The sequence below is a fragment of the Melanostigma gelatinosum genome (genome assembly GCF_949748355.1).
Source record: "Melanostigma gelatinosum genome assembly, chromosome: 16".
Classification (NCBI taxonomy): domain Eukaryota; kingdom Metazoa; phylum Chordata; class Actinopteri; order Perciformes; family Zoarcidae; genus Melanostigma; species Melanostigma gelatinosum.
Genome location: NC_136649.1, coordinates 16252235 through 16277274, shown reverse-complemented (window position 1 = coordinate 16277274; position 25040 = coordinate 16252235). Strand labels below are relative to the sequence as shown.

General features: G+C 42.3%; 1 protein-coding gene across 1 annotated transcript; it reads left to right on the top strand.

Annotated features, from left to right (window-relative positions):
* Positions 1-4652: 4652 nt before the first annotated feature.
* Positions 4653-24995, top strand: prkcha (protein kinase C, eta, a). Its single transcript, XM_079287130.1, has 14 exons — positions 4653-5275; positions 9032-9095; positions 11587-11734; positions 11830-11864; positions 11948-12030; positions 13237-13366; positions 13475-13617; positions 13702-13833; positions 14130-14303; positions 16766-16920; positions 20874-21012; positions 21705-21893; positions 24232-24378; positions 24543-24995. The coding sequence occupies exons 1-14, from the start codon at positions 4925-4927 to the stop codon at positions 24690-24692; spliced, it is 2040 nt and encodes a 679-aa protein (XP_079143256.1). The 5' UTR covers positions 4653-4924; the 3' UTR covers positions 24693-24995.
* Positions 24996-25040: the final 45 nt, after the last annotated feature.

Here is a 25040-nt window from a genome sequence, read left to right as displayed (position 1 = left end):
GTAAAGGACAAACAGTTGAAGTAGTTGACTAAAAGTAAAGGACAAACAGTTGACGTAGTTGACTAAAAGTAAAGGACAAACAGTTGAAGTAGTTGACTAAAAGTAAAGGACAAACAGTTGAAGTAGTTGACTAAAAGTAAAGGACAAACAGTTGAAGTAGTTGACTAAAAGTAAAGGACAAACCGTTGAAGTAGTTGACTAAAAGTAAAGGACAAACATGTTGAAGTGGTTGACTAAAAGTAAAGGACAAACTGTTGAAGTGGTTGACTAAAAGTAAAGGACAAACAGTTGAAGTGGTTGACTAAAAGTAAAGGACAAACAGTTGAAGTAGTTGACTAAAAGTAAAGGACAAACAGTTGAAGTGGTTGACTAAAAGTAAAGGACAAACTGTTGAAGTGGTTGACTAAAAGTAAAGGACAAACAGTTGAAGTAGTTGACTAAAAGTAAAGGACAAACAGTTGAAGTGGTTGACTAAAAGTAAAGGACAAACAGTTGAAGTGGTTGACTAAAAGTAAAGGATAAACAGCAAAGCCAATGCATAATTCCACTTCCTCTTCCTGTTTGTCTTTCAACAACATCAGATCAACATGCCTTCATAGTGGATGTCAAAGACTGCAGCAAAGCTGAGAACATGCACATCTGCTTTCTGTTTACCCACATAATCTTGTTCAACAGGCATTCCTGGCTGAAAGGTGGTTCAAGGGTCTTTTCACATGAGCCTTTTAATGCTGGTTGGCATGATGAGTGGTTTCCCTTATTAGTCATGGTGGCGGACTCCAGTTCAGCAAATGCCATCGATACGGAAGTGTCATCACTGAAGAAGTGCACTCCATCTAATTTATTTTTTTTCCTTCTCTTTTCTCCGTTCTCTCCATCTACCATCACTTCATGCTGATTTTCTGCTTTTAATCGATTTGCACACTCTATCAGTAAACATGCTTTTTGGGTCACAGTATGAGCATTCCTCGCTCTGAGCACTCTTTGAGACGGCAGATACAATTGCCAGAGTAGGATTTACTCTTTTTACACTGACATTTCTTCATGCTTTTGGTGGAATTGTATTAATAAAAGAAGAAAGAACAGACTATTGGGATACTGTCATCTAACAAGGCGTGAGGCAAATGTAGTGTGGTCTTAAACAACAAACACCCACCAGGCTGTGCTTATCTTCGGGGGTCTTTATGTATAACATCATGCTTCTTCTGCTTTCTAGCCAGTGTGCCTCTACGCTTCATGTTGCACGTCTGTAGACGAGTGATGTCCGTCACCTTACTTCCATTGTGGATGTCAGAGCACCACAGGCTGCACAAAGCTGTCTTTCACCAGAAACTGTGCTCAACCATTGTGTGCAGCAAACGTGTTTCTGTTTTGAATTGAGCATCTCGAAACAGTGTTCAAGAGAAGAATTGCCTTTCACACTCGGGGGGCCAACATAATAGCAGCAACACAATGACATAAAATAGACTCCAAAATTGCTGTCACTATAGTCACCAAGAGTAATACGCCTTGTAGAGAGAATGATAGATTTTATATTGTCAGAGCAAAAATGAAGGTCAAGAGTGAAAGAAGTCTTTGGTAAATAAACAAGGGGGATTTTACGATGTTTTAAGAAGTATTGCAGTGCTTAGTTATTTTGGCAGATGATGAGCAGGGATTGAGAGGTAGGAAGGGTACTGATGGAGGCCCAGTGGTCAGCAGCACAGTATGGGGTTCAGGCTGTGTTTTTGGGGTGGTGAGTAGGGGTGAGCTTGTCTCCCTGCGATCCCATCAGCCCTGGGCTGAGCTCTTAATGCAGCCCTGACGCCTTGCTGGCGCGGGGGCCACGCTGCCTCACATCTGGAGCCAATTACCCTGGAGGGGCTGTGACAGAACCCAACCCCCCCCCCCCACCCCCTCACCACCCTCTACTCTCTTCTCCACTGTCCAACGCAGCTCCACTTTTCACAACACCACTCTTTATTTTTCTCACTCCTTTTCTACCTTACCTTGCAAAAAAAACACATCCGCTTCATTGAACAGGATTTCTTTTAAAGGAAGAATATCAGGATGCAATGGTGACTTAGAGATTTAAGACACTCACCTTTAATGAAAATGCCCCCTGTTGTATGTCATCCCCCTCTCTCTCTCTCCCTTCATTTCCTAATGACTCGAAACAAATGTCAAAAACACTATGTTAAATAAAAGAGTATCAGTTTGATGTGACGCCAACTTATTTGGCCTTCTCACGACACCGTGGTAGAATTTCTGCAGAATATTGCCATCTTAAGTCATGCTTTCCTGTGGTAGAGCCCTGGCAGTAAACACCACTTGTGAATATAGCACATTTAGTGCCAAATCAGCTTTTACAGGTGTGATTTATGGAGTGCCTCTGCTTCCATGCAGGAGAGCCCCGGGGATGTGTGTGTGTGTGTGTGGTTCAACATAGGTTTATATACAGCCTTACCTGAGGAGAGGCTGGGGTCTTGTGACTGTAGGATGGGGGTTAGTTCTGCTGCAACCCAGTGACAGATGGATGTAATTGAGTTGGTGGTGGTGCAGGAGGCGTGGTGGGGGTGAATACTGGTCCCGCAGGATTTCTCTCACCGGGGTCAAAAGAGTTGGGAATGGGCTTCGCCATATCTGGGCTATATGCTCCTTTTCTCCGCTGCCCTGCTTGGCACCAATGATATGCTTCATTAACTGCAGCTATAGGGTGTACCTGGGCAGGGAGCCAGAGGATTGAGCTGTCCTGGGTTACACAGACATAAACTGGAGCACAGACTGTGAAGTGAATGTGGAAACTCTACAGGTGGCTAAAATGATGTTGTATACAGAGAACTCTGCTCTGAAATATGGGAGGCTTTTGGTAGCTGGCCTTTCGCTTGTGTGCAGTAAAGTTCTGTCATCTTGAGGCGATACATCAGAAGTATTTCTGCCTGTGTGTGTGTGTGTGTGTGTGTGTGTGTTTATAGCGTACACGTGGCTCTGTGTGTACATGTACGCATGTAGCCCACAAGTCTGTGTTCTCAGTTAGGTGTCTAGAGTCGTGTGAAGTTGTTGCAGACTTCTCCCATGGGTGTATAATTCAAGATTTGGCCATGACAACCACTTACAAAGAGAAAGTTCGACTGGAATGAGGAGGAAGGGATGCAGGGCCACAGAGTGAACAGACAGAGGATGGAAAAAAGAGGGGGACTGCAGGTAGAGCAAAAAAACAAAACAAATCATCCCAGACCGTAAAAATGCCATGCAGCTCTGGCTCCGGGGCTTTTAAAAGTTGCTTCATCATAAGAGAGAGGCAAGCAGGGAGGAAGACGTGGGTGGAAAAAAATAATTCAGCAGTCTTTTTCTGCCCTCTGCTGGATAATGATAAACATTATAAAATATCTTCATACTCCAATGGAGCCTCAGTGAGCAGTGATCAACACACAACCACATTGACCAGGCACAAAAATACCATTAAAACACCGTGACTCTCAGGCATTAGTTGCAGATCGTGAGAGTGAACATATAGTATGTTTACTCTTGTCGGTTGAGGTGATCGACAGCACACATTTCAAGGTGCAAATGTTTCACTTTCACCCATCAGGTCCAACAGAAGATTTCAAGCCTTTGCTGCTGATCGCTGTGAGTGTATTAATACTCCGGTGCCGAGGCAATCCGCTATCTGCCTGCTTTATCATTACAACCTTCTCTGCTCAGTAAGGTCATGTCTGAGACGTTGTTTACAAGACAGTCTGTATCCCAGGGATGTGTAAGATCTGGGACCCAGGATCTTTATTTATAACAGCTGGAGCAGAGTAGATGTGGAGCGCTGACATTTGGCAGAGTGGGGTGAGAGGTCAAGTCTAACACCAATAAAGTGGGACTTTGATCGTGGCATTTATGGATAGAGCAGGCACAGCACCCTCAGAGAGAGAGGGGGAGAGAATGGCATTTAAAAGAGAAAGGGATAGCACTGGGAAGAAAAGAAACAAAGGAGTTCATCAGTTTCAAATACTCATTATTTCCTTCACCTCAGGATTTATTTCCCATTAGCAACTGGAATTTGTTCCCCCAATTAATCAATTCATCTTTTGGGAAATAAAATGTTCGGGGGAAAAAAAGTTTAAAATGTCCATCACATTTTCACAGTACCAAACGAGACACTGGGTTTGTCTCACCAACAGCCCAAACTGCAAAACATTCAATTAACAATGACAAAACAGACAAAAGCAGATAAGTCCAATCTGCTGCCTTCTGGGAGAGGAAACACAATATCTCTTTTACTGTATCATACCCTATTTTATTCATATGAAGATATTCAGCTTAAATGTTCCCTCAAATGTTGCCCTAAAATACTCTATAGGTCAGGCGAAGAAAGAAAGTGTTCCTGTCATGTAGGTCACCATAACAGCCACTAGAGGGCGATATTTCCACACTCAGCTCAGAACCACCCGATCGCAACCTTTCAGTGTACAAAGTGATGCATGATGGTCAGCGTAGTACCAGACTACTCTGTCTAAACCAGAACTACAAATGTAACCATGTGACACACCAAACCCACAGTGACAGGTTGTGCGTGTGCACGCTCGGTGACAACTTTCTGCGGAACTTGTGCCTCCTTCTCCGAATGTGTGTGTCGTTGCTTCCTCTTGACTGAAACGTCTTGAAACAGGTTCACGCAGAGCAGCAGCAGCAGCGCTGAGGGAGCCGACGGTAACATGTCTGTGCTGCGAGGCGGTGCACGAGCAGGTAAAGTCAGGATGAACACGTACGTGTTGACGTCAGGTTAGAGCGCACGGATCTACAACTATGAATTTATGACAGCACATTTGTGTTGTTATGAAGTAGGCGTGAACTTTTTATTTTTTACATATACTTCTTGGTTTATTTATTTCGCTTTTTGAGCGTGTGTTGTTTTTGTTGTTATATTTCCGCGTGAGGCTGTGTTAGCGTGATCAAAATGAAGTTTAACGGTTATCTGAAGCTTCGGATCGGCGAGGCGGTGGGACTCAAACCGACCACCTTCTCCCTCCGCCACTCTGTCATCTTCAACAAAGCCCCTCCGGCCCTGGACCCCTACATGGTGGTGAAGGTGGACGACTTCAAAATTGGACAAACCCTCACCAAACAGAAAACCAACGCGCCGACGTTCAACGAGGAGTTCTGCCTCAACGTCAACGACGGGAAACAAGTCGAGGTGGCAGTTTTCCACGACACGCCAATCGGATATGATGACTTTGTGGCCAACTGCCTCATTCTGTTTGAGGATCTCATCAAAACCTCCAACACGGGAGAAACATTCGAGGGATGGGTGAGTGGAACATAAACATATTGAGCCTGAACTGGAAAACAATTATGTCAACATGTTTTTTAAAATCTTTATTACCCAAAAGCGCAGCACTTGATGAACCTATTAGGGTGCCCTTTGACCCATCCCCACCCCGCTATTCATGCCTACAGAGTGAGGCTGGGCTTTTGATCCATTTCATACATGCATTTATTTGACAGATTCAGATTCAGACTTTGCAGTAATGTGACATATCATAAGTTTACATAAACACAACTTTATTGAGGAACATATGTGAGAACAATACCAATACATATAAAAAGGAGGTGAAAGGGAAGATGCTGGGGGTCCTTGTGGGTCTGGGAACCTTTTCTAATCCAATGTTGACAATAAGAACCACTAGATCCATGGATTAATTACATAATGGGTTTACTAGCCACGATCAGAGGGGCTTGAGGAGTCAGGGGGACCAATCCGATATTTTCGATCATATCTGTCTTTCCAGTTATTTCTGGGCCAGGGACCTATTGTCTCGAAACAGTATTTACCTTCTTGAAGTATACTGTAAAACAGATATAAAAATAATAGAGTTCCTATGATGGACTTGGATGATGAAAGTCATCATAAAAAGTTCAGTAAACCTCCTACAGGTCCTCCTCTCTACACAAGGGTAGTTTACCCAATCAGAGCGTCGATACATGCTGAACAGTATTTAAGTGCAGGTTCATGAAACAAAACATGCCGTTTAGCTCAGGGCGATGTTCACTACACGTGTCTGTGTGAGAAACATCTGCCTGAAAACATCAGCACCGCCTTGTATGCACAGGCTGTCTGGAGGCTAACACCCTCACAGATTCACATCGACGGGTCTCAGTGTGGGCACGATGCACCGGACAGGGTCCGCTCAAGTTTTGCACCCATTGGCTTAGAAACGGTGTGGTCTGAAACCACACACACTCCACTGCTGTTGCAAAGGTGTTATTTCTGCTTCCATATAGTCATATCACAATGTACAGTGCACACAAACAGGCACACATCCCCCCCCAGCCTCCACAGCATTTGACCTGCCTGTACAAACAAATGTGCCCACACCTTGCCTTTCTCGAGACCGTTAAACTCCGATTAAATGCCTTATGTAGAGTATGGCATTAGTCTCACTCTCTTCCAGACACAAACATAAAATTGCGCCTTAAACTGGAGTTTCCCTCCTCTTCCTTGTCTTCATCCGTCCCGGACAATAAGCCACTGCAGCAGGTGTTGGCGAATGTAACCTGAGCCTGTTTAGGCCCGGAGCGGACTCGGGTGGTATCGACCACGTACCACAACACTCGTCACACGCAGAATGGTCTCTCTTCTACGGACATATTCTCCTTCAGCCAACACAGCTTTTGTCTTGTTTATATCTTGCAGCAAAACACTTAATTTCACCTGTGAAAGAAAGTAAATCAATTCAACAGCCAAAATGGGACCTTACAAGAACTGTAATTCCCACCCACCAGACCTCACTGACCATCCAGACACTTCTGCGGTGCATCACTTCTCACCTGACCTTTACATTGACTGTGCAACACAGTGTGGGCAAGTCACAGGGGCATAGTGGAACATAACTTCAACCAGTACGTCAACAAACAAACCAGTACGGTGCACTTAAGAGCATTCAGGACATAAGGCGCCATAATTACACTTTGGAGCAACAGAACAAAGTACAAAAGAGATAAGAAAGAAAATAAAACGCGCAAATACAAGCAAATTGACGCAAATATATGCAAATTGATGCAAATAGGATGCACATCGACTAATATTGAAGGCAATCGAGCTTCTGCACGTTTTTAAAATGTGTGTAAAAGCGATGAGAAATGAATATCCTGATGTAATTAAAGTTGCTGTTGATGTTTGTTTGAGCAGGATGAAAAGCCAAATCGGTGTGCTTTTGCACACGTCTTCACCAAGACCCCCCCCCCCTCCCCCCAAACGTTTGGGGGAAGTGGTGTGAAAGTGGAGCGTAGTTTTCTCGAGGACGTATTTACATGTAGTTCTCACTTCAAGACACGAGCCTGAAGTTGTCGTCCGTTAGATCTGAACTGTGGAGTGTTTGTCTCACATGTGCGGCAGCAGAGACTGAGGCACAAGTCTCCACACGCCCACACTGCTATTTATCACAGTGTTCCCACCGTCTGATCAGAGCTCAAAGGGCTCACCGTGAAGATACTCTCTCTGTCGGCTCTCTTCCAAATTTCTCTTTTCTCCCCTCCTGTGCACACAGTCCAGTTTGAGGAACTTAAACCTTAGTTACTCATCTCCTGCTTTTAACTTCTTTTAACGTGATGTTAGAAGTGACATCATGCGTCTGAGACATTCACCGTCTGACATTTAGACTCACGAGGCCACTTTCCTTTGCCTCCCACCCGTTGACGCTGCGTGGCACTACATTGTGACATCTTGGACTCCTTTGAGCTCTCACAATATGTTGTCAATAATCAGTATTAGGGTGTGTGTGTGGTGAGTCTTTTATCATGCTTGAAGTAGTCAAGTCCCTCTGAGATGCATTCAAACTGAAAGTAGGTTAAATATGGGCCCTCAAGCAAAGTCTTCTGCTTGCTTGACTAAAACGGGCCCCATCCCCTGTTTGAAACGAAAGAAACTTCCTCCTTTTGTGATGCAGCGTTTAGTGTTCTGCTTTTAATCTCCAGCCTCATGCTGCCTTCACCTACTTCTATTTGAGATCAGCTCATCATCTGCTCCACCCTAATTTATAAGTTCAACTTTTTTTCCAAGACGTCTTAGTACAATGCTCATTATGTAGAGCTTAAGAGTTAATGATCGCTGAAATTGTTCCTCCTGGCCAAAGCCAGTAGCCAATTTACGGTTTTGACAACAACCAATCGCTCTTCCTGTATACATATGGACATAGAGATATTGTTTTAAGAGAGCCTTGAAAAAAATGTACAGCTGAGCCGTTTCACCGACGGAGAGAGACATTCCAGGAATGCATTGCAGCTCTTTCATAGAGCTTGGCCAGAGTAAGCAAAGGGGACAAGATATAGCACACATAGAGGAAGTCTTCACAGTGGACAAGTCAAACTTGCTGTCTCGACAGTCAGTTAAGAGACAGGATATGAGCAGGTAAACGAAACCAGTTGAGATGAAGTGAAATTAACTCAAATTAAGTTTTACAGTAAATTTGCCAATTGAGTCGCCACAATTTTCACCTAATGTGTCACTGTTTTGTGGGTAGAAAGAATTTTCCAGACGGGGGTGTATGTGTAGTATAAATAGACCAGATCTCTATTTAAGTGTACAGTGACCCAAGTTTCCACTCAGTGGTTTCTGCAGGAAGTGTCTCGTTCTGTCTCCCCGTCGCTGTCCATCCCTCAGAAGACTCTCTTCTGTATGTAGAGCTATTTAACGTGTACGCGGACGTCATCGCTCCCAGCTGAGCGGCGCGTCACCACACAACCTCTGCTACAAGCCCAACCTGCCAGACCTGCTTTGCTGTCTTTCAGACACACTGCCCAAAATTCCTCCGACATTATGTGCAAACATTTGCGGTTACGTCGCGCCATTCTTCATATGGAGAGATGTCACGTGCCATCTCATATGCCCGCATTGAATGTGCCATGTTTCTGGTTTCCTTTTTGTTTCATACAGGGGACTTTTGGTTCCATAGTATTTATCATGAATAGGTCTTAATTGTAGTGGATGCTAATTTCTGTCCGTGCTGTTTCTGTTTCGCCATTTGAGTATATGCATAAATGTAATTGTGAGTTTGTGTGTCTGCAGATGGACTTGGAGCCAGAGGGCAAGGTTTACATTCATATTACTCTCACTGGATCCTTCACTGATGGTAAGGTTGCTACTTTAGGCTGAAATGCAGCTCGGTGTTTCTCCTCATGCAGGAACATCGCTGTTGCTCTTCTCCTCCTCTCAAACTTTTTCAGGCAATCTTGAACAGCGGTAAACCGTTCATACTAACTCAGTTAGTCACTCTCTTGTGACTATTACTATTCTGCGGAACACGGCCGACTGTTTTGAATAGTTATCTGTGAGCCGTTGATTACCCAGAGTGCACCTGGTTAATTACAGAGGCTCTGAGAACAGGCGTGCATGTTTTTGCGTGACTCGAGTAGGTTAGTATGTGTCAGGTAGTATGTCAGGTATGCTTGTTGTAGCTAATCTCCTGTGACGAGAGCAACGTTTCCTTTCTTCAGACGTCGGAGGACATCTGTAGCTTTACGATGGATGTGATCTTTTAACCAATGTAGCTGTAACTTTTTAAATTGCACCAGTAGGAAGTGACCTTGCAGGTCTTTCGAAGCAGAAGTCTGTTTAGCCGGTGGCTACTTGGCCTCCGTTATGTTCCCCTTTTTTTATCTGCTGCCATCAAACGAATATAGAACAAAGAACAGGCTCATACTGATGCCGGTGAATGCAACGTTACACTAACACTAGAGCTCGACGGCATGGTTGAAATTAAGGAGTTACTGATGTTGATATACATTATCAAATGGCACATTTGTTCAAAATAAAGAGTAAATATTAACATAATGTTTAATGCAATGAAATTTAATGCAGTGTTAAATAATAACACAGTATGTTCACATCGTTACGATACGATTCCACTAAAGGTTGATAAATAATATGTAATATATGCAAACATTTGAAGATCTTTCTGGTCGGGGAAACGCAACAAATTAACGTTTATTTACTGTGGACATTTTACAGTGAGAAAGTAAGCAGTTGTGCATATGATAGAATTTCTTTCAGTGCACAAAAACACTTTATGAAGAATGTAAAGCCTCCTTCTCACACAATTGTTGTTTGCAGGGGGATGGGGGGGGGGGGGCTCAGCAGACGGGTTTCCGTAATGCATGCGTGGTTTTCCATCTCACAAATAGCTCGACCGCACTTATCTTGAACTCCAGACACATGGAGCCAAACAATGCAGATGTGCACAAAGATAATCCGATATGCACATGAATTTGCACGACACAATCTCTAAAGGACTGCTGTTCAGACGTGTCTCTATCGTCTTTTATTCCATCTGTCTTCTCTTCATCTTTCCTCATTCTGTCTGTTCTTTATCTCATATTAGTGACCTTTAGTCAACAGTTAGAGTTGGATGATATGGAGAAACATAAATTGAAGATATCCTTCTGATGATGATATCACAATATTTGTTGAGGTTTGGAAAATCATTTGTAAGTCAAGCAGGGAATTTTGCACCTGCCATTGTCAAATGTAAACATCATGCTGGGAAACATTGGACTTGTACAAACAATCAGTTTGATCCATCAAATGAAAATGTGCGAACAACAAGTTATTCTTATGTTCCAGCTTCTGAAATGTGAAGATTGTATGCTTTTTATTTCATCCCCCTTTAAGACTTATAACCCTTTATAGAAAAGATCTGAGAGGCAAGTGGAAAAAAAATGACATCTGGCGATCAATTTTCTAAGTCGGATCTAAATAATTTACATTAAAACATCAAACACTTCATTCTGAAAGAAGAACAGAAATTTCACCCGACAAATCACCCGTTTTCGCAGATGAAAAAGGGCACCTTAGAAAAACGATCCTTGTAAAACTGGCAAAAACTTAGAGAAAACGATTTTGATCAGACTTAAAAAAAAATATATCAACAGAATATTTTTTTCTAATTTATTCTCAGGGCTTCTAAAGTTAATGTGATGGCAATTTGACAAATTTGAGCCCAAGTCACTTTTATGTCACAAAATAACTAAATCATTTTTCTGGTTACATAATGTTTTAAGTTGAACTGGCAAATGTTACATTCTTACACCTCCAGAAATATGGCACAACTAGTCAACTGACGTGCTACACCAATGCCTGTGGGAACCCCTTTAGCTGCCAAGTGCTCCACTGCGTTCACCAGATGGTCGCTAAACGTATCTGTTTACTGTTCGGTGCTGAGCGTGTACTGTACATTGTGCTTAATGGGGGCCTTTGAGCTGAAAACGGCTGCCTGTTGTAGCCGTAAACGTCGCCATGTGACATGAAAGGTCTGGGTTACAAAACCAGAACGAGTACGTGAAAGATGTTCTCGAGCTCTGTAGAGTCAGGTGATCTTAATATCAGGTGGGTTTGCCACAATGAGTGACCCCTTTCACATACAAGTAGTGGTATGATACATTTCTGATATAGATATATTGATTAGTTCCTTTAAAGAAATCCCACAACATGATCAAATCGATCCATTTTCAAATTTTTATTTTTGTGTTTTTAAAACTTTAGCCCTTATGGCATATGGTCTAGAAATGAATTCATGGATTTATTTTGTCTTCACACAACCTTTTGCTCTCTTTTCTTTTTGTCAGATGACGCCATAGTGACGAGCCACCAGCAGTTTACAAGGAAGAGACAGGGGGCCCTAAAACGGAAGATCCACCAGGTGAACGGACACAAGTTCATGTCCACTTTCCTCCGTCAGCCCACCTTCTGTTTCCACTGCAGAGAGTTCATCTGGTGAGAAAGTCGAGCTACGTCAAATCACTGGAGCCTGCACGTATCAGTGTGCTCTGTAAACGGGATCTGATCGTGTGCCTTTCTCTGTGTTGTAGGGGTGTTTTTGGAAAGCAGGGTTACCAGTGCCAAGGTGAGCAGACCTTATTTTCTCTTTCTGTCACAGTTACTTCAACATACAGACACTGTTTGACACTGAGCTGTTGCTTTCTCCAGTGTGCACCTGTGTGGTTCACAAACGATGCCACCAGCATGTCGTCACTGTGTGTCCTCGCATGAAGAACCCAACAAAGGAGCAGGTAAGAACAGTTTGACTGTCCGATGAGACGCGACACTCGACTTCAGGGACTCAAGTATGTTCTTGCTGTTATTTTTCACCGCTCAAGCAGTTTGTGTGTAGTACAGGATGTGCAAAAGATAGCAGACCTTCTACAGCCCCCTCCTCCTACACACACACACACACACACACACACACACACACACACCCCTGATTAACACCTGCAGTAACACACAAACTGCACAGGTTCCTGTTTCTGTGTTGAGATGGTCACTGAGCTAGAACACGATACTTTTCCATGCATGCTTGTTGTAGCATTTTCACATGTTTCTATATCCACATCTGTGCTTGTTGTAGCATTTTCACATGTTTCTATATCCACATCTGTGCTTGTTGTAGCATTTTCACATGTTTCTATATCCACATCTGTGCTTGTTGTAGCATTTTCACATGTTTCTATAAATACATCTGTGCTTGTTGTAGCATTTTCACATGTTTCTATAAATACATCTGTGCTTGTTGTAGCATTTTCACATGTTTCTATAAATACATCTGTGCTTGTTTTAGCATTTTCACATGTTTCTATATACACATCTGTGCTTGTTGTAGCATTTTCACATGTTTCTATATACACATCTGTGCTTGTTGTAGCATTTTCACATGTTTCTATATACACATCTGTGCTTGTTGTAGCATTTTCACATGTTTCTATAACCACATCTGTGCTTGTTTTAGCATTTTCACATGTTTCTATAAATACGTCTGTGCTTGTTGTAGCATTTTCACATGTTTCTATATCCACATCTGTGCTTGTTGTAGCATTTTCACATGTTTCTATATACACATCTGTGCTTGTTGTAGCATTTTCACATGTTTCTATATCCACATCTGTGCTTGTTGTAGCATTTTCACATGTTTCTATATCCACATCTGTGCTTGTTGTAGCATTTTCACATGTTTCTATATCCACATCTGTGCTTGTTGTAGCATTGGAACATGTCCCTTTTCGCTCTGTCTTACGATATTTTGCTGATCATTACAAGTTTCTCTTCCATTGGAAAATGTAGAAAGAAGCAAATGCAGCAATAATCAGAAAGGACGATGACAAAAATAGGAACATGCAGAAACATTTTTAACAATGCACTCAGTGTTCGGATATATACACACGTGGTTGAACATACTGTTGCAACACATAGTGGTTAGTTCACAGTATGTCTTCTCTCCACAGCCCATAAACCAAGGCTTCAGCATCAACGTCCCTCACGTGTTCAACATCCACAACTACAAAACGCCCACCTTCTGTGACCACTGTGGCTCCCTGCTGTGGGGAATAGTCAGGCAGGGGCTGCACTGTAAAAGTAAGGCTCGCGTCAACACGCTGGTCTCTCAAAATCCAATCTCAAATGTCCTAATTTGTCTGTTATTGAGTGTTCCTGTCTGTCTGTGTGGTCTCTCTCTCTCTTCAGTCTGTAAAATGAATGTTCACATCCGCTGCAAAGGCAACGTCGCTCCGAACTGTGGGGTCAACAGCGCGGAACTGGCCAGTACGCTGGCAAAGATGGGTCTGCAGGGTCTGCAGGCTGGAGGACTCTCGAAACACAACTCAGTGGTACAAAGGCCGAGTCAAATCAGTGTTGATTTTACTTAATACTGTGTTTTATGAGTCGTGTTAAATTGATGTCCTTTTGCACAGGCCAAAGGTGCAAGTCAGATGAGTGCCCCCGCTGAAAGGAGGGAGAGTACAGCCACTCAGCAGCAGACTCCTCGACTGGGCCTCTCAGACTTCACGTTCCTTCAAGTCCTTGGCAAGGGCAGTTTTGGCAAGGTGGGAATGACATAAGAGGATAATGAGAAATGATGAAGACCGAAGTGAACAATAAGGAAGCCGGTAGAATGTGGGAATATGGTCAAGAGGCATTTAATTCAGATAAATTCAATAACTTTTTTTCAAAGGATTTTGTAACATGAAGCATGTCGGTTGGTATTTCCAGCACTAGAATACATTTACTTAAATAGATAAACCTCATATTCGGATCGGATTTGCATCAAGGTGATGCTGAATTTGGAAACACACGTGTGAATTCTCACCTTTCCTACTCTTGTGTATGTTGTAATCTACAGGTGATGCTGGCGAGACTAAACGGCAAAGATCATGTTTTTGCGGTCAAGGTGTTGAAGAAGGACATCATTTTGCAGGACGATGATGTGGAGTGTACCATGACGGAAAAGAGGGTGCTGTCGCTGGCCCGCTGTCACCCCTACCTCACACAGTTGTTCTGCTGCTTCCAGACGCCGGTCAGTACAGATTACACACGCATGCATTTGTATAACGATAAGATTTTTTTATGAGGGCAATCTGTGCATTTTTCCAATCAACAGAGGGAATGTTTTCATCTCAGACCAAATACTGCCGACTGTGCTTTCTTATAGAAATGTTTTCAGATCAAGTTGTGCATAAATAAGTGTTGTTCCTTGAAAAGAGCACCGTGCAACAAAGATTGTGCAACTTTGCAGTAATACACTGTATTTCTTGACTTTTGAGGTATTTTGATGGTTAACTTGCACATGATCATTTTAATCCAGTTTAAATAACTAGTATGCCAGATTATATGTTATTTTTAAGTATAGCACATTTCTAACAACACTTGTGTTCTTTTTAAGAATCACATAACAATATCAAAAACTGTATGGTATTAGTTTAATCTTCCACAAGTCTTTATATCATTCAGATGATTCTTCTGAGTGCTACAGTGGTCTTCATGTGGCATAGTTTTATATACCTACAGCAGGGGTCTCAAACTCCCGGCCCGCGGGCCGAATCCGGCCCGCCACGTCATTTTATGTGGCCCGCGAATCCGCCAGCACAAAAAAAAAAAAATCTTAAGTTAGACTTGATAATAAAAATATCCCCATAGTCGAAATTATGAGCTAGAAAGTCGAAGTTATGAGATAGAAAGACATAATGATGAGATACTTAAACACAGAAGCAGCTCTTTGGCTGGTTACTGTACATTTGACATGGAAATGTATTGTGAGTACATTGAAGACTACTTCAAACGTGGCTTTAAAAACACATGAAATACTTAATGTCGGATTGTGCAAACGCACCCTTGATCGGATTTTAAGCATTGAACAAAGTTATTGTCATAACTTGTTTGATATTTGTCTTTGCTATTTTCTTTAATCGTTTGATCTTTGATAGAGTAATGTGGGTTTCTTAACCCTAAATTAAAAGGATTTAGGTTATAATGACAGAAATGTGCTTAAATATATGTTTACATTTATATAACTACATGTACAATATTTTTACACTTGAATAAACTGTAAAATTGTAATGCGTACACTGGTCAGCAGGTGGCAGCAGTTTCCCGTTGTTGTGCCTGAGAAGGTGTGAGGGAGTAAATACTGCTCGGCTGGCTGAGCTGTTCCTCCTAATCTGCTTTCATTGTTTGAATCGCCACTGACCTACTTCATCTGGGATCAAAATAGAGCAGCACAAAGTGAACTGGCTCATTCAGAACCCACACACAACCACAGAATAGATTGTGTTCCACTGCACATCATCTTTTACTTTTAGATGTCTCGTCCTTTTTCTGAGCAGGTCGTCATGATAATTAACTTGTCATTTTATCGTAAAAGCACCAAGGAACGTTTTGAAACCTCTTCAAAAAGGTTCAAATCGATCAGCCTTTGTTTTATTATAACATTGCTATCGTAAGAAGTACTACATGTTGACAATTTAACCTTTCTCCAGAGTGAGAGGGGGGGGGAGGTGGGATGAGTAGGGGGAATGTGTTGCGTCTGTGGGGAGGTGGAGTGGGCACATATTTATTTACCAAATGTTGTGTCCTTGGAAAATGGTCCTTCAACACAGCAATTCATCATGATCTGCTCATCTTGAGCATTAAGAAGCTAATTAAATCGTGTCTCGCATTGCCAGACATTCAGCTCATCAAGTCGACAGAGGGTTGGAGAAGGTCTTGCAAAATACATTTGTAAAAGTTAACTCTGGAAATCCCAGAGGCTGCCATTAGTTGGCTTTAAATTTAAAATGCACACTCACACAGCAAATGGCATCTGTGGTTATTTTAATGTTCACGTAGAAGTGTGTAATTTAATTGAAGTAACCGTAACAGTGAACCAGTTTTTTGAGAAAAGATGGTACTTGCACTTTGTGTGTCTAGCATTTAGAAATGATACAACTCAGTAGCATTCAATAGAGACGAACAACCAAGACACTATTCTAGTGTGGCATTAAAGATTTCCTTTTCAGCTTCACAGCTACACCACACACAGTACAGCCTGCTTTACTTGTGCAACACAATTAAACGTTCTACATCTCAGGGTAAATACAAAACTACTCTAAACCACAGAGCAGTAAAACGGAGGCAGCTGTGGCTGAATGTCCTGATCTCCTCAGGAAGCTTCATGAGCAGATCGCTACATCACATTCTCCTGCAGTGTTTATTTTCCCCCAGGTTCTCATTTTCTAGATTGCATATCGACCACAGCCTGCAATGAGAGAGAAAGATTTATGGGTTTGATCAGTATTCCTTTTGCCCCATTGACTTTCAGCGGCAGTTAGTTGCACAGGAATTCATTAAAACAGACATTTGTGAAATTAACGAGACGCAGACATCGTCTTTGGAGCAATCTCGGCGTGACCGTGGTCATGGGCTCTTGAACTGGATAATAACAAGGAGTTCAGTGGGGTCTGTATTCACATGTTTAAATCTCATTCACTCTTTCTTTTGCAGGACCGTCTCTTCTTTGTGATGGAGTTTGTGAATGGTGGCGATCTTATGTTCCACATCCAGAAGTCCAGGAAGTTTGAAGAGCCCAGAGCATGTTTCTACACAGCAGAGATCACCTCCGCTCTCATGTTCCTGCACAGCAAAGGCATCATCTACAGGTCAGAATCAGGGAGCACACACGCAACAATGGGCTTTGCAGTCCAAGTCTACATCCTAACGAGATATTCTCTCTTTTAACGAGTCCTAAAATAGCATTTTGAAGAATGTAATATTACAAAAATCCTTGCTTCAAATTATTGGCACGACGGAAACCAAGATGATTAAATAGTTTTCTCTGATAATATAATCAGGGTCATATATCGATTTGTGTTTGGAGACTAAACATTTATAACAAACCCTACGTGGCATGAAAAAGATGTGGGCATTCAAACAGGGACAGTCTAACTAAAGCACAAGCCAGCATTTTTGGATCTTGACCCATATTAAGGACTTCATTCAGGATACTGTGTTTTGTCCTCTGTTGCATCAATGTTGTCCATTTGTTTAATCTGTCTTTGGTGAATTTATGGGAGTGAAATACTCAATCTCTGGGATACTCCTTTAAGACGGATGTGTTCCATGTTTTTATCCAGCCATTATTTACTCACTTTTCCCATTTGAGTTGAAACATAAAGTGCCGTTGTTGAAGTCATTCATCATACTGAGTTTCCCGCTGTGGTTTCATCGCGGCCTCCTCTCAAACTGTTGTTATCCCTTAATGAATGTATTCTCCAGGCAGCACAGTGTGTTGCAGCCGAACACTTGGACTGTGCATCCAAATGTTCACTGTTAACTCAGTGTCGCCTGTATTTTCCGCAAGCACAGCGAAACAACAGATTGCCACAGAGTGCACGCTACAACAGCATGGTTACAATATTCTGTTTATGTGAAATGCACTTTCATAATATACTTTAATGTTGTTTTTTAAGTTTCATATGATACATGCTCCTAATACAGCATCAGACATTTGAGTATGTGCTTTGAGACCTTGCGTTGGGTGGCAGAGCTCGGGCTCCCTGCCAGTGCACGTTGCCAAGAAAGGTGGCATCATGTGAGCTAAATCCTGAGTTATATTTAGTGGTCCAAGTGTTCTGTGATGTCCTGCACTGCATAGCATGACTCCAGCGCACGTGGCCACACACAGTTTGCATGCTACAACTAAAATAACAAGCCAAAAGGAGCAGCTTGCACATGAGGCCAGTGCAAGACGAGCAGAGCTCATGCCGCCTCCTTACAGTAAGAGTGTAGCCTCAGTCACTGTGTTGTGTAATATACTCAACTAGATCTCTCTCTAGATATAATCTCTTTTGGCTTGGCGTGAAGTCGTGCCTTGAAGCTTTCAGTTGATTCAACTACATGTTGCCGTCCTCCTCCAAGAAGTTTAAAGATGTTGTTTTAACAATCCTGTGGTTATTCGTGACATACAATACATCGAGTTTTGTTGAAGACTTAATTTCAAACAGTCTGAAGCCAGGCCCGGCTGACTGTTAACAACGAGGAAAGTCTGCAGGGGGTGAATACATTATCTTGAACAGCTGCTCCATGTCATGCAATCCAGTACAAAAGCCCTGCAATAAACACTGCCTTTGACAAACTGTTGAAGCTTTGTTGGGACTGTGCCAGAGAGGCGCTGTGTTGTGGTGTCTAATTTGTTTTGTCCCCACCACCATGTTGGACAACAAACCAGAGTAGGAGGAAACAAAACATCTTAAAAGAATGGATTTTAAAAATGCAATCATTTCAGTGCTTTAATTCCTGTTTATCAAAGCACTGCTAAATTGTAATTAGTATCCCAGTGGTATAACCTTAAGTTGATGTGTATTTGTATAGATTTCAGAAGGCTTGACAGTTTGTCCAGATGTGCTCTTACCATGTAAAACCACAAAAGAAAATGACACAGTGCGTGCGTCATCGTGTTTGTCAGACCTTCCTTTGCTCTTCTTTGGAAATGTTTCTATTCGTGCAACTCTACCTATGACACAGTTAGTTGTCCTTGCAGTGGGATACAGTTCAGTACCTCAGAGTTGTAAATGTTCTCACTGTGGATACCAATCTGTCTGACTGACCCACTTCCTATAAAGAGAGGCTCAAGTTAAATCGGGTTGTGTTGAGGTGCGTGGGTGAAGGAGAACAGGAGCACTCGTCGCAGTGTGTTAATTGCATCGTGATGTGTGATGAGCGCATGGTAGTAAAACCAGAAGGGTTAGAGATTCATTTCTCAGTGGACACATTCATACTGAAATATTCACGCCAATAGTACTTGAAGCAATTTGGAGCATGAAAATGAACTGAGCAGAACTGCCCGTACATCACAGACACTGGCCTCGACACTTCTGTTATTGCTGTTGTATTAAGCCCTTATATGCTCTTACTGTGGTCTTGTTGCGTTAGCATCCGGGTTGCTCTCGTTTGGCCTGTTTGTAAGGCTGCGAGGGACACCAAGAATATCTGAGTCACTGTTACACAATCTGTTTACATTAGAGAAGAGCAAACCAGATTAATCCAACTAAACCAGTGTTGCTTAACCAGCAGACAAAATCATTCAGGATCCTTTTTTTACGTTTTTTTTCTGCTGGAGAAAACGGGATATAAAATAATCTGTTCTGTTTTTAAGTTGTATGTATCTCCCACATGTTGTTAGTTGTCTTGAGCATCAGCCTGTGCTATGACATCGTATCTTCTATCCAGCCTCAGACGACGTCTGTAAAATGACCTCGGCCATAAATTGGGTCACTTTATCGCAGATTAGAGCTTAGCTTCAGAGCCCACATTTAGAAGGATTAATCTCGCTCTCCGATGACAAAGCAACAGCTCGTGTAGCAGTTGCGTACTCTCCGTTGCGTTGTGTTTAATTCAGGACACGATATCTTTTGATGGCTCCAACCAGACGTGTATTCATCGGACAGAATATTGCTGTTAAAAGACAGAACAGCTTCAGTGACTCTCATAGACAACGTTGTGGTCACAAGCTCCGGAACACTGTTAAATCAAAAAGGGACAAATACTTAAGCTAACTGTGGTTAGCATGTTACTCATGCTAAATCAGTTAAAACCATTTGCTCTATAAATTATAAATTAAAACAATTATACGAACAAAAAGGGACTTCTATATATATATCTATATATATATATATATATATATATATATATATATATATATATATATATATATATATATATATATATATATATATATATATCTATCTCTATCTCTATCTCTCGAATGAGATGTTTCACAACGGCGCTTGTCACAGGTCAACCTACCATGAAAACAGCTTGCATGAAAACAGCCAGCAGAGGGCGCTGTTACACACAACCCACTTGTATCCATGGGGAAATAATGATACGTTGTAAATGACATTTAAACAAGGAAATAACATGAAAATGACAAGGATTAGCAATAACTTAAAAAATATAGTAATACTAGCACCCAATGGCCAGGATGGGAAGTGGAATCATTAACTCTGTTACACTCGCATGAACACAGAGGAGATCTTTTTCATCATGTGGTTAGGGAGACCGCACTGGAGAAGATACTTCCACTAATATGACAATACTATTTATTTCAATTCAATTAACATTGAGAGATGATAACGATAACTTCAAAATGATAAGAAAAACAAAAGGATTCATTTCTGTGGTAAAATTAAATCAATTTGATTGATATACCCTCAAATCAAACTTTATTTTAGAGGAAAACAACCAACATTGATATCTCCCAATAAATAGGTGTTCCAAAATGAATCAACAAAACAATATCACCGTATCTTCATTTACTTCCAGTGCATCTGATTACATCTGATCCAGTAACCTGTAAGAATATGTTCCAACAACTGGAGTCAGAAAAAATATTGTTAAGAAGTCCACAGAAGACCGTCTCTTTCTGTCTTTTTGTTACTCCCTCCCTCGATGTGACTAGAAACAATAGCAACAAGGTGCGATGGAGACTGAGCACAAACGTTTCAGCAGCTGTTGGAGTCGAGTGCATTTTGGTGGTTGATTTATTCCTGCTGGATAACGATGCCCAAAACAAATGACTAATATTCTTTCACTGTCTGTGTTTGTCTTTCAGGGATCTAAAATTGGACAATGTTCTTCTTGACAAAGACGGTCACTGTAAGCTGGCGGACTTTGGCATGTGCAAAGAGGGCATATTTGAAGGCACTGCAACAGCAACTTTCTGTGGGACCCCGGATTACATTGCCCCCGAGGTCAGTTTCTACACTTCAACACGCTGAACAAACATAACTAACTTTAAGACAACGGAACTTTTAAACACACACAGTTTGAGACCCATAACTACTAATAATGACAGATATGTGGATACTTTATCCACCACACCTGTGATACAGGACATTTTCATATATTTTGGTGCTGTTTTATATATTTCAGTTTTAATGTCAGCAGAATCCAGCAAAGCATAAATCCAAACACATTTAGCCTCCTGCAGCCCAGGTCTTCTGAGTTCATATGACGCAGTTCCAAGTCCCATCCTCTCTCCATCACACCACCTTACGATAAACAAACACTGTGGTCACTGCCTGTAACTCCCTCCAGGCTTACTGGAAGTCAGCGTACCTGTGAGGTCAGCTTGTGAAAGGCTCTGTGACTTGACGAGTCCTGATCTCCTCATCAGACTGCACTTTTACAGACGCGCTTGGTTTTCATAATGAGGGATTAAATGTGTGTCCTCGTGTTTGAGAGATTTTTCTCTGACCAAAGCTGAGTGTGTCTGGATTTATGAAAGGCATATTTGTTGTCCTCAACACTTGATCCTCAGTGTAGCCTCACTGGCAACACACAAATCCAACACGTCTACGAACTGAACCTCATGAAGTGGTTTTGAGTTTGCTGTAATGCTCTCTGTGCTGTGATGGTTAACTTTAATGGTATGTCTCCACAGATCCTGCAGGAGATGCTGTATGGGCCCTCTGTTGATTGGTGGGCTCTCGGGGTGCTCCTCTATGAGATGCTGTCGGGACACGCTCCCTTTGAGGCCGAAAATGAAGATGACCTCTTTGAATCCATCCTCAATGAAGACATTGTTTATGCGTCTTGGCTCAGCGCAGAGGCAGTGAATATACTCAAAGCTGTGAGTCTGCGTCTTTAAAATGGTTCATCTACTTGTAGAAGTTGCATGATGGATAAAGCCAGATGAAAGCCAGGTGTTGCTGCCGTCTTTGTCGTTTGGCAGACATTTACCCTCCTCAGATTGCCGCTGTCTGACTTTTTTCACAGTAGGCAATTGAAAGAAATGTTGATGAAGCTTTTTTTAATACTCAAAAACTGATGGAGGAAATCAATTGCTCACTGGCCTAGTCAACAGCATTGTGGAGAAAAAACCACCAAGTACCTGCATTCCTGGACAGTGTACCACGAGCCTGCCGTGTGATGTTATATATTTCTGTGATCAAGGTTTGTTATTTGTTGTCCTTCAGACTGACTGACACTCTCTGACTGCAGAGGGACCATGGAGCTCTGCCAGCCAGCTGTTTGGCCCGGGTCTCTTACATGACTATATTAAGGCATGGTCCGCTGCCCAGCCACAGCGCACAAGCTATAAATACGACGACACCCCCCCCCCCCCTCCACTCCCCCCTTCTTTGCACCCAGTTCTCCTCTTATCCTTGTTGTCATTCCAACATGCTTCAGAAAGCATGGGATCGACCTCCCCTGGGGATTTGTGTCACTGCTGCCAGTGTCACATGTTATGTAAAGATGCTTGTTGGTGTGATTGGATTTGAACACGGCTGCACGATTTATACTGAGCGTCGATCCGTTGCACGGTTCTCTTTGTTCCAATAAGCAATTTCATGAAGTTCAATTGAGTATGTTGACAATAATTACTTTTTAAAATAATAACTGAAGTTTATTTTAGTGGTTTGTGTAAAGATGGTTTATAAACAGCTGGATGTTGATTGTCTGTTGAAGCTACGAATTGGGTCAGAAACAATTACATTCATTGTTGATTTTTTTTATGAATCATTTAATCTATAAAATATCCAAAGACCGTGTAAAATGCTCATCTCCAAGGGCGACGTCCTCGCGTCGCCTTTTTTGTGCAACAAACACTCCAAAACCCAAAGAAGTTTGATTTACATTCATATAAAACACCCCCACTTTACAGAAGCTGGAAGCAGCAAATAACTCATATTTTGGTTGACAGATGAAAAATTGTTCATTAAATTATACATTTTCTGCCAGTTGACTCATTGAACAATCAACGAAGAGTTTCAGCATTTCTTTCTGCTGCTGTCGTGGAGAATGACCTCTTCGTGTGGTAGTGCTGACATGGCAGGTCTGGTGCTGAGGATGGCACAGCTGACGTGTATCTGACGGAAACTCAGTGCAATACATTTTCTTAGGTTTTGTGGTCTGTAAGTGGTCTGTAAGTTTTGTGGTCTGTAACCCATTTACCAAGTCATCAAAGTTATGCTTGCAAGTGACTACATAAGCATGAAACGATGTTTCCTCCCCCAAAAGATGTCTTTATGTCATGTTTATGTGCAGGATTCAAGTTTCTGCAAGTTGATGATGGTGGTCTTGCAAAAATTAAGAAAAAAAGGACTAAACTATGCAAAGCTGTAAAGAGTGGGGTGTTTTAAGTTCAACCCCACCTCTTTATCTCCTTATCTCCCCTTCAGTGCCGCTCCTCTTCATCTGCGTCTCTCTTATTTCCTTTGTCTTACTCTTTCTCCGTGAACTTAGTTTGTCTGAGGCATGTGGTGTCAGTTAGGCCATTGTTAGTTAATAGTGTCTTGAAACTGATATAGCGAGACCTATTGATCTTTCCAATGACTTCGGGTTAATCGGGCCACTGTCGCTGTGGAGACGACGGGCCGTCACTTTGTTGCAGCCTCGTCTGAATGTCACCGCCAGCCCTCAGGTGTGCACGGACTCCTCGGCCAAGAGAGAGCTTTCCAAAACACATTTGTGCTTTCCGTTTCGTCCCAGAGGCAAGTTAAAAAGTTTTCTCTGGACTCTACAACCCACCACTACTTTGGTTGCAGAGAAATAGAACGCTATTCTATTTTTTTTTTTTATTGCGTACAACAACACCAGGAAGTTGAGACACCTTAGTTGCACTTGCACAGTTGAACTTTCTTCAACTGAAGCATTGGGGGATGGACCAGACACAGGCCAGGGTGTGTTTGTTTTGAGTAAGTTGGGAGGCGGGGATTGCCCGCATGTCATCATGGCTGGAGTCCAGTTTGGCGTTACTCCCAAAAAAATCTGGTCTGATCTAGTTGAATAAAATGTCATATTTCCTCACCACGTACGGATCATGAATAATTGATCTGCGGATTCCAAACAGGTGGATCCTACCGCATAACTGCTGCTATTATGTGTTATCTTCTCTCGATAATTAACAGATTTTTATATTTTCTCATTTAAGCTCTCTGAATTCATCCATCATTTGGTTTTCACAGCTCTTGACCAAAAACCCGGCCCGGCGTCTGGGCTGTGTAGCGTCAGAGGTTGGAGAGCGCGCTGTGACCAGCCACGCCTTCTTCACTGGCATCGATTGGGAGAAGCTGAATCGTAGAGAAATGGAGCCACCTTTCAAGCCCAGGATCGTAAGTGACACGAATGATTTTATTGATGGCATGATAGTGTGTGTATAAATGATAATGAGGACACTCAAGACATTACGTAGTGTTTGACTTTGTCTTACCTTGTGGTTGTGTTTCTTTGCTAAAATCTTGCTGCTGATGGATCATTCTTTATTATTCCCCTCCAGAAAACACCAGAAGACGTCAACAACTTTGACCCCGATTTTACTCAGGAAGAGCCCACCCTCACGCCCATCGACGACCCGCTGATCCCCTCCGTCAATCAGGAAGAGTTTCATAACTTCTCCTACACCTCGCCTGAACTGCAGGAGAGCTAAGGGTCTCCTCGTGGATCCGCCAATCATCCTGCCCTCTTCTCTGTGTCTGTGGCTTTTTCTAAGACAGTTCCCCGTGGTACTTGCAGTATGGTGCTGTCACATTCCCCAGAGACATGACGGTGCAAAATTGCCACGGAGTCAGTCAAACACATGCTCGACGACAACTGGGGCTGCACCCGATGAACTCTTAAGTGGGATCATCTTCTCAAAAATGACATTTAGTGTTGCCGTTCGGACACATTCATTCAAGTGTCTGTGTGGAAATGGTGTATTTGAAAATGTTGCTGTGTTGTAAACTTGCTTGACAAAGGTGTACAACCTCAGAATGTTACTGTACATTTTGCTGTG

What these genes read in the sequence shown, in the direction of transcription:
- prkcha (XM_079287130.1), top strand. Translation starts at nt 4,925, where the DNA reads ATGAAGTTTAACGGTTATCTGAAGCTTCGGATCGGCGAGGCGGTGGGA. An exon ending in GCAAGGGCAGTTTTGGCAAG is followed by an intron (nt 13,834 to 14,129) that starts GTGGGAATGACA and finishes TGTAATCTACAG; the next exon opens with GTGATGCTGGCGAGACTAAA. An exon ending in CACCTTTCAAGCCCAGGATC is followed by an intron (nt 24,379 to 24,542) that starts GTAAGTGACACG and finishes ATTCCCCTCCAG; the next exon opens with AAAACACCAGAAGACGTCAA.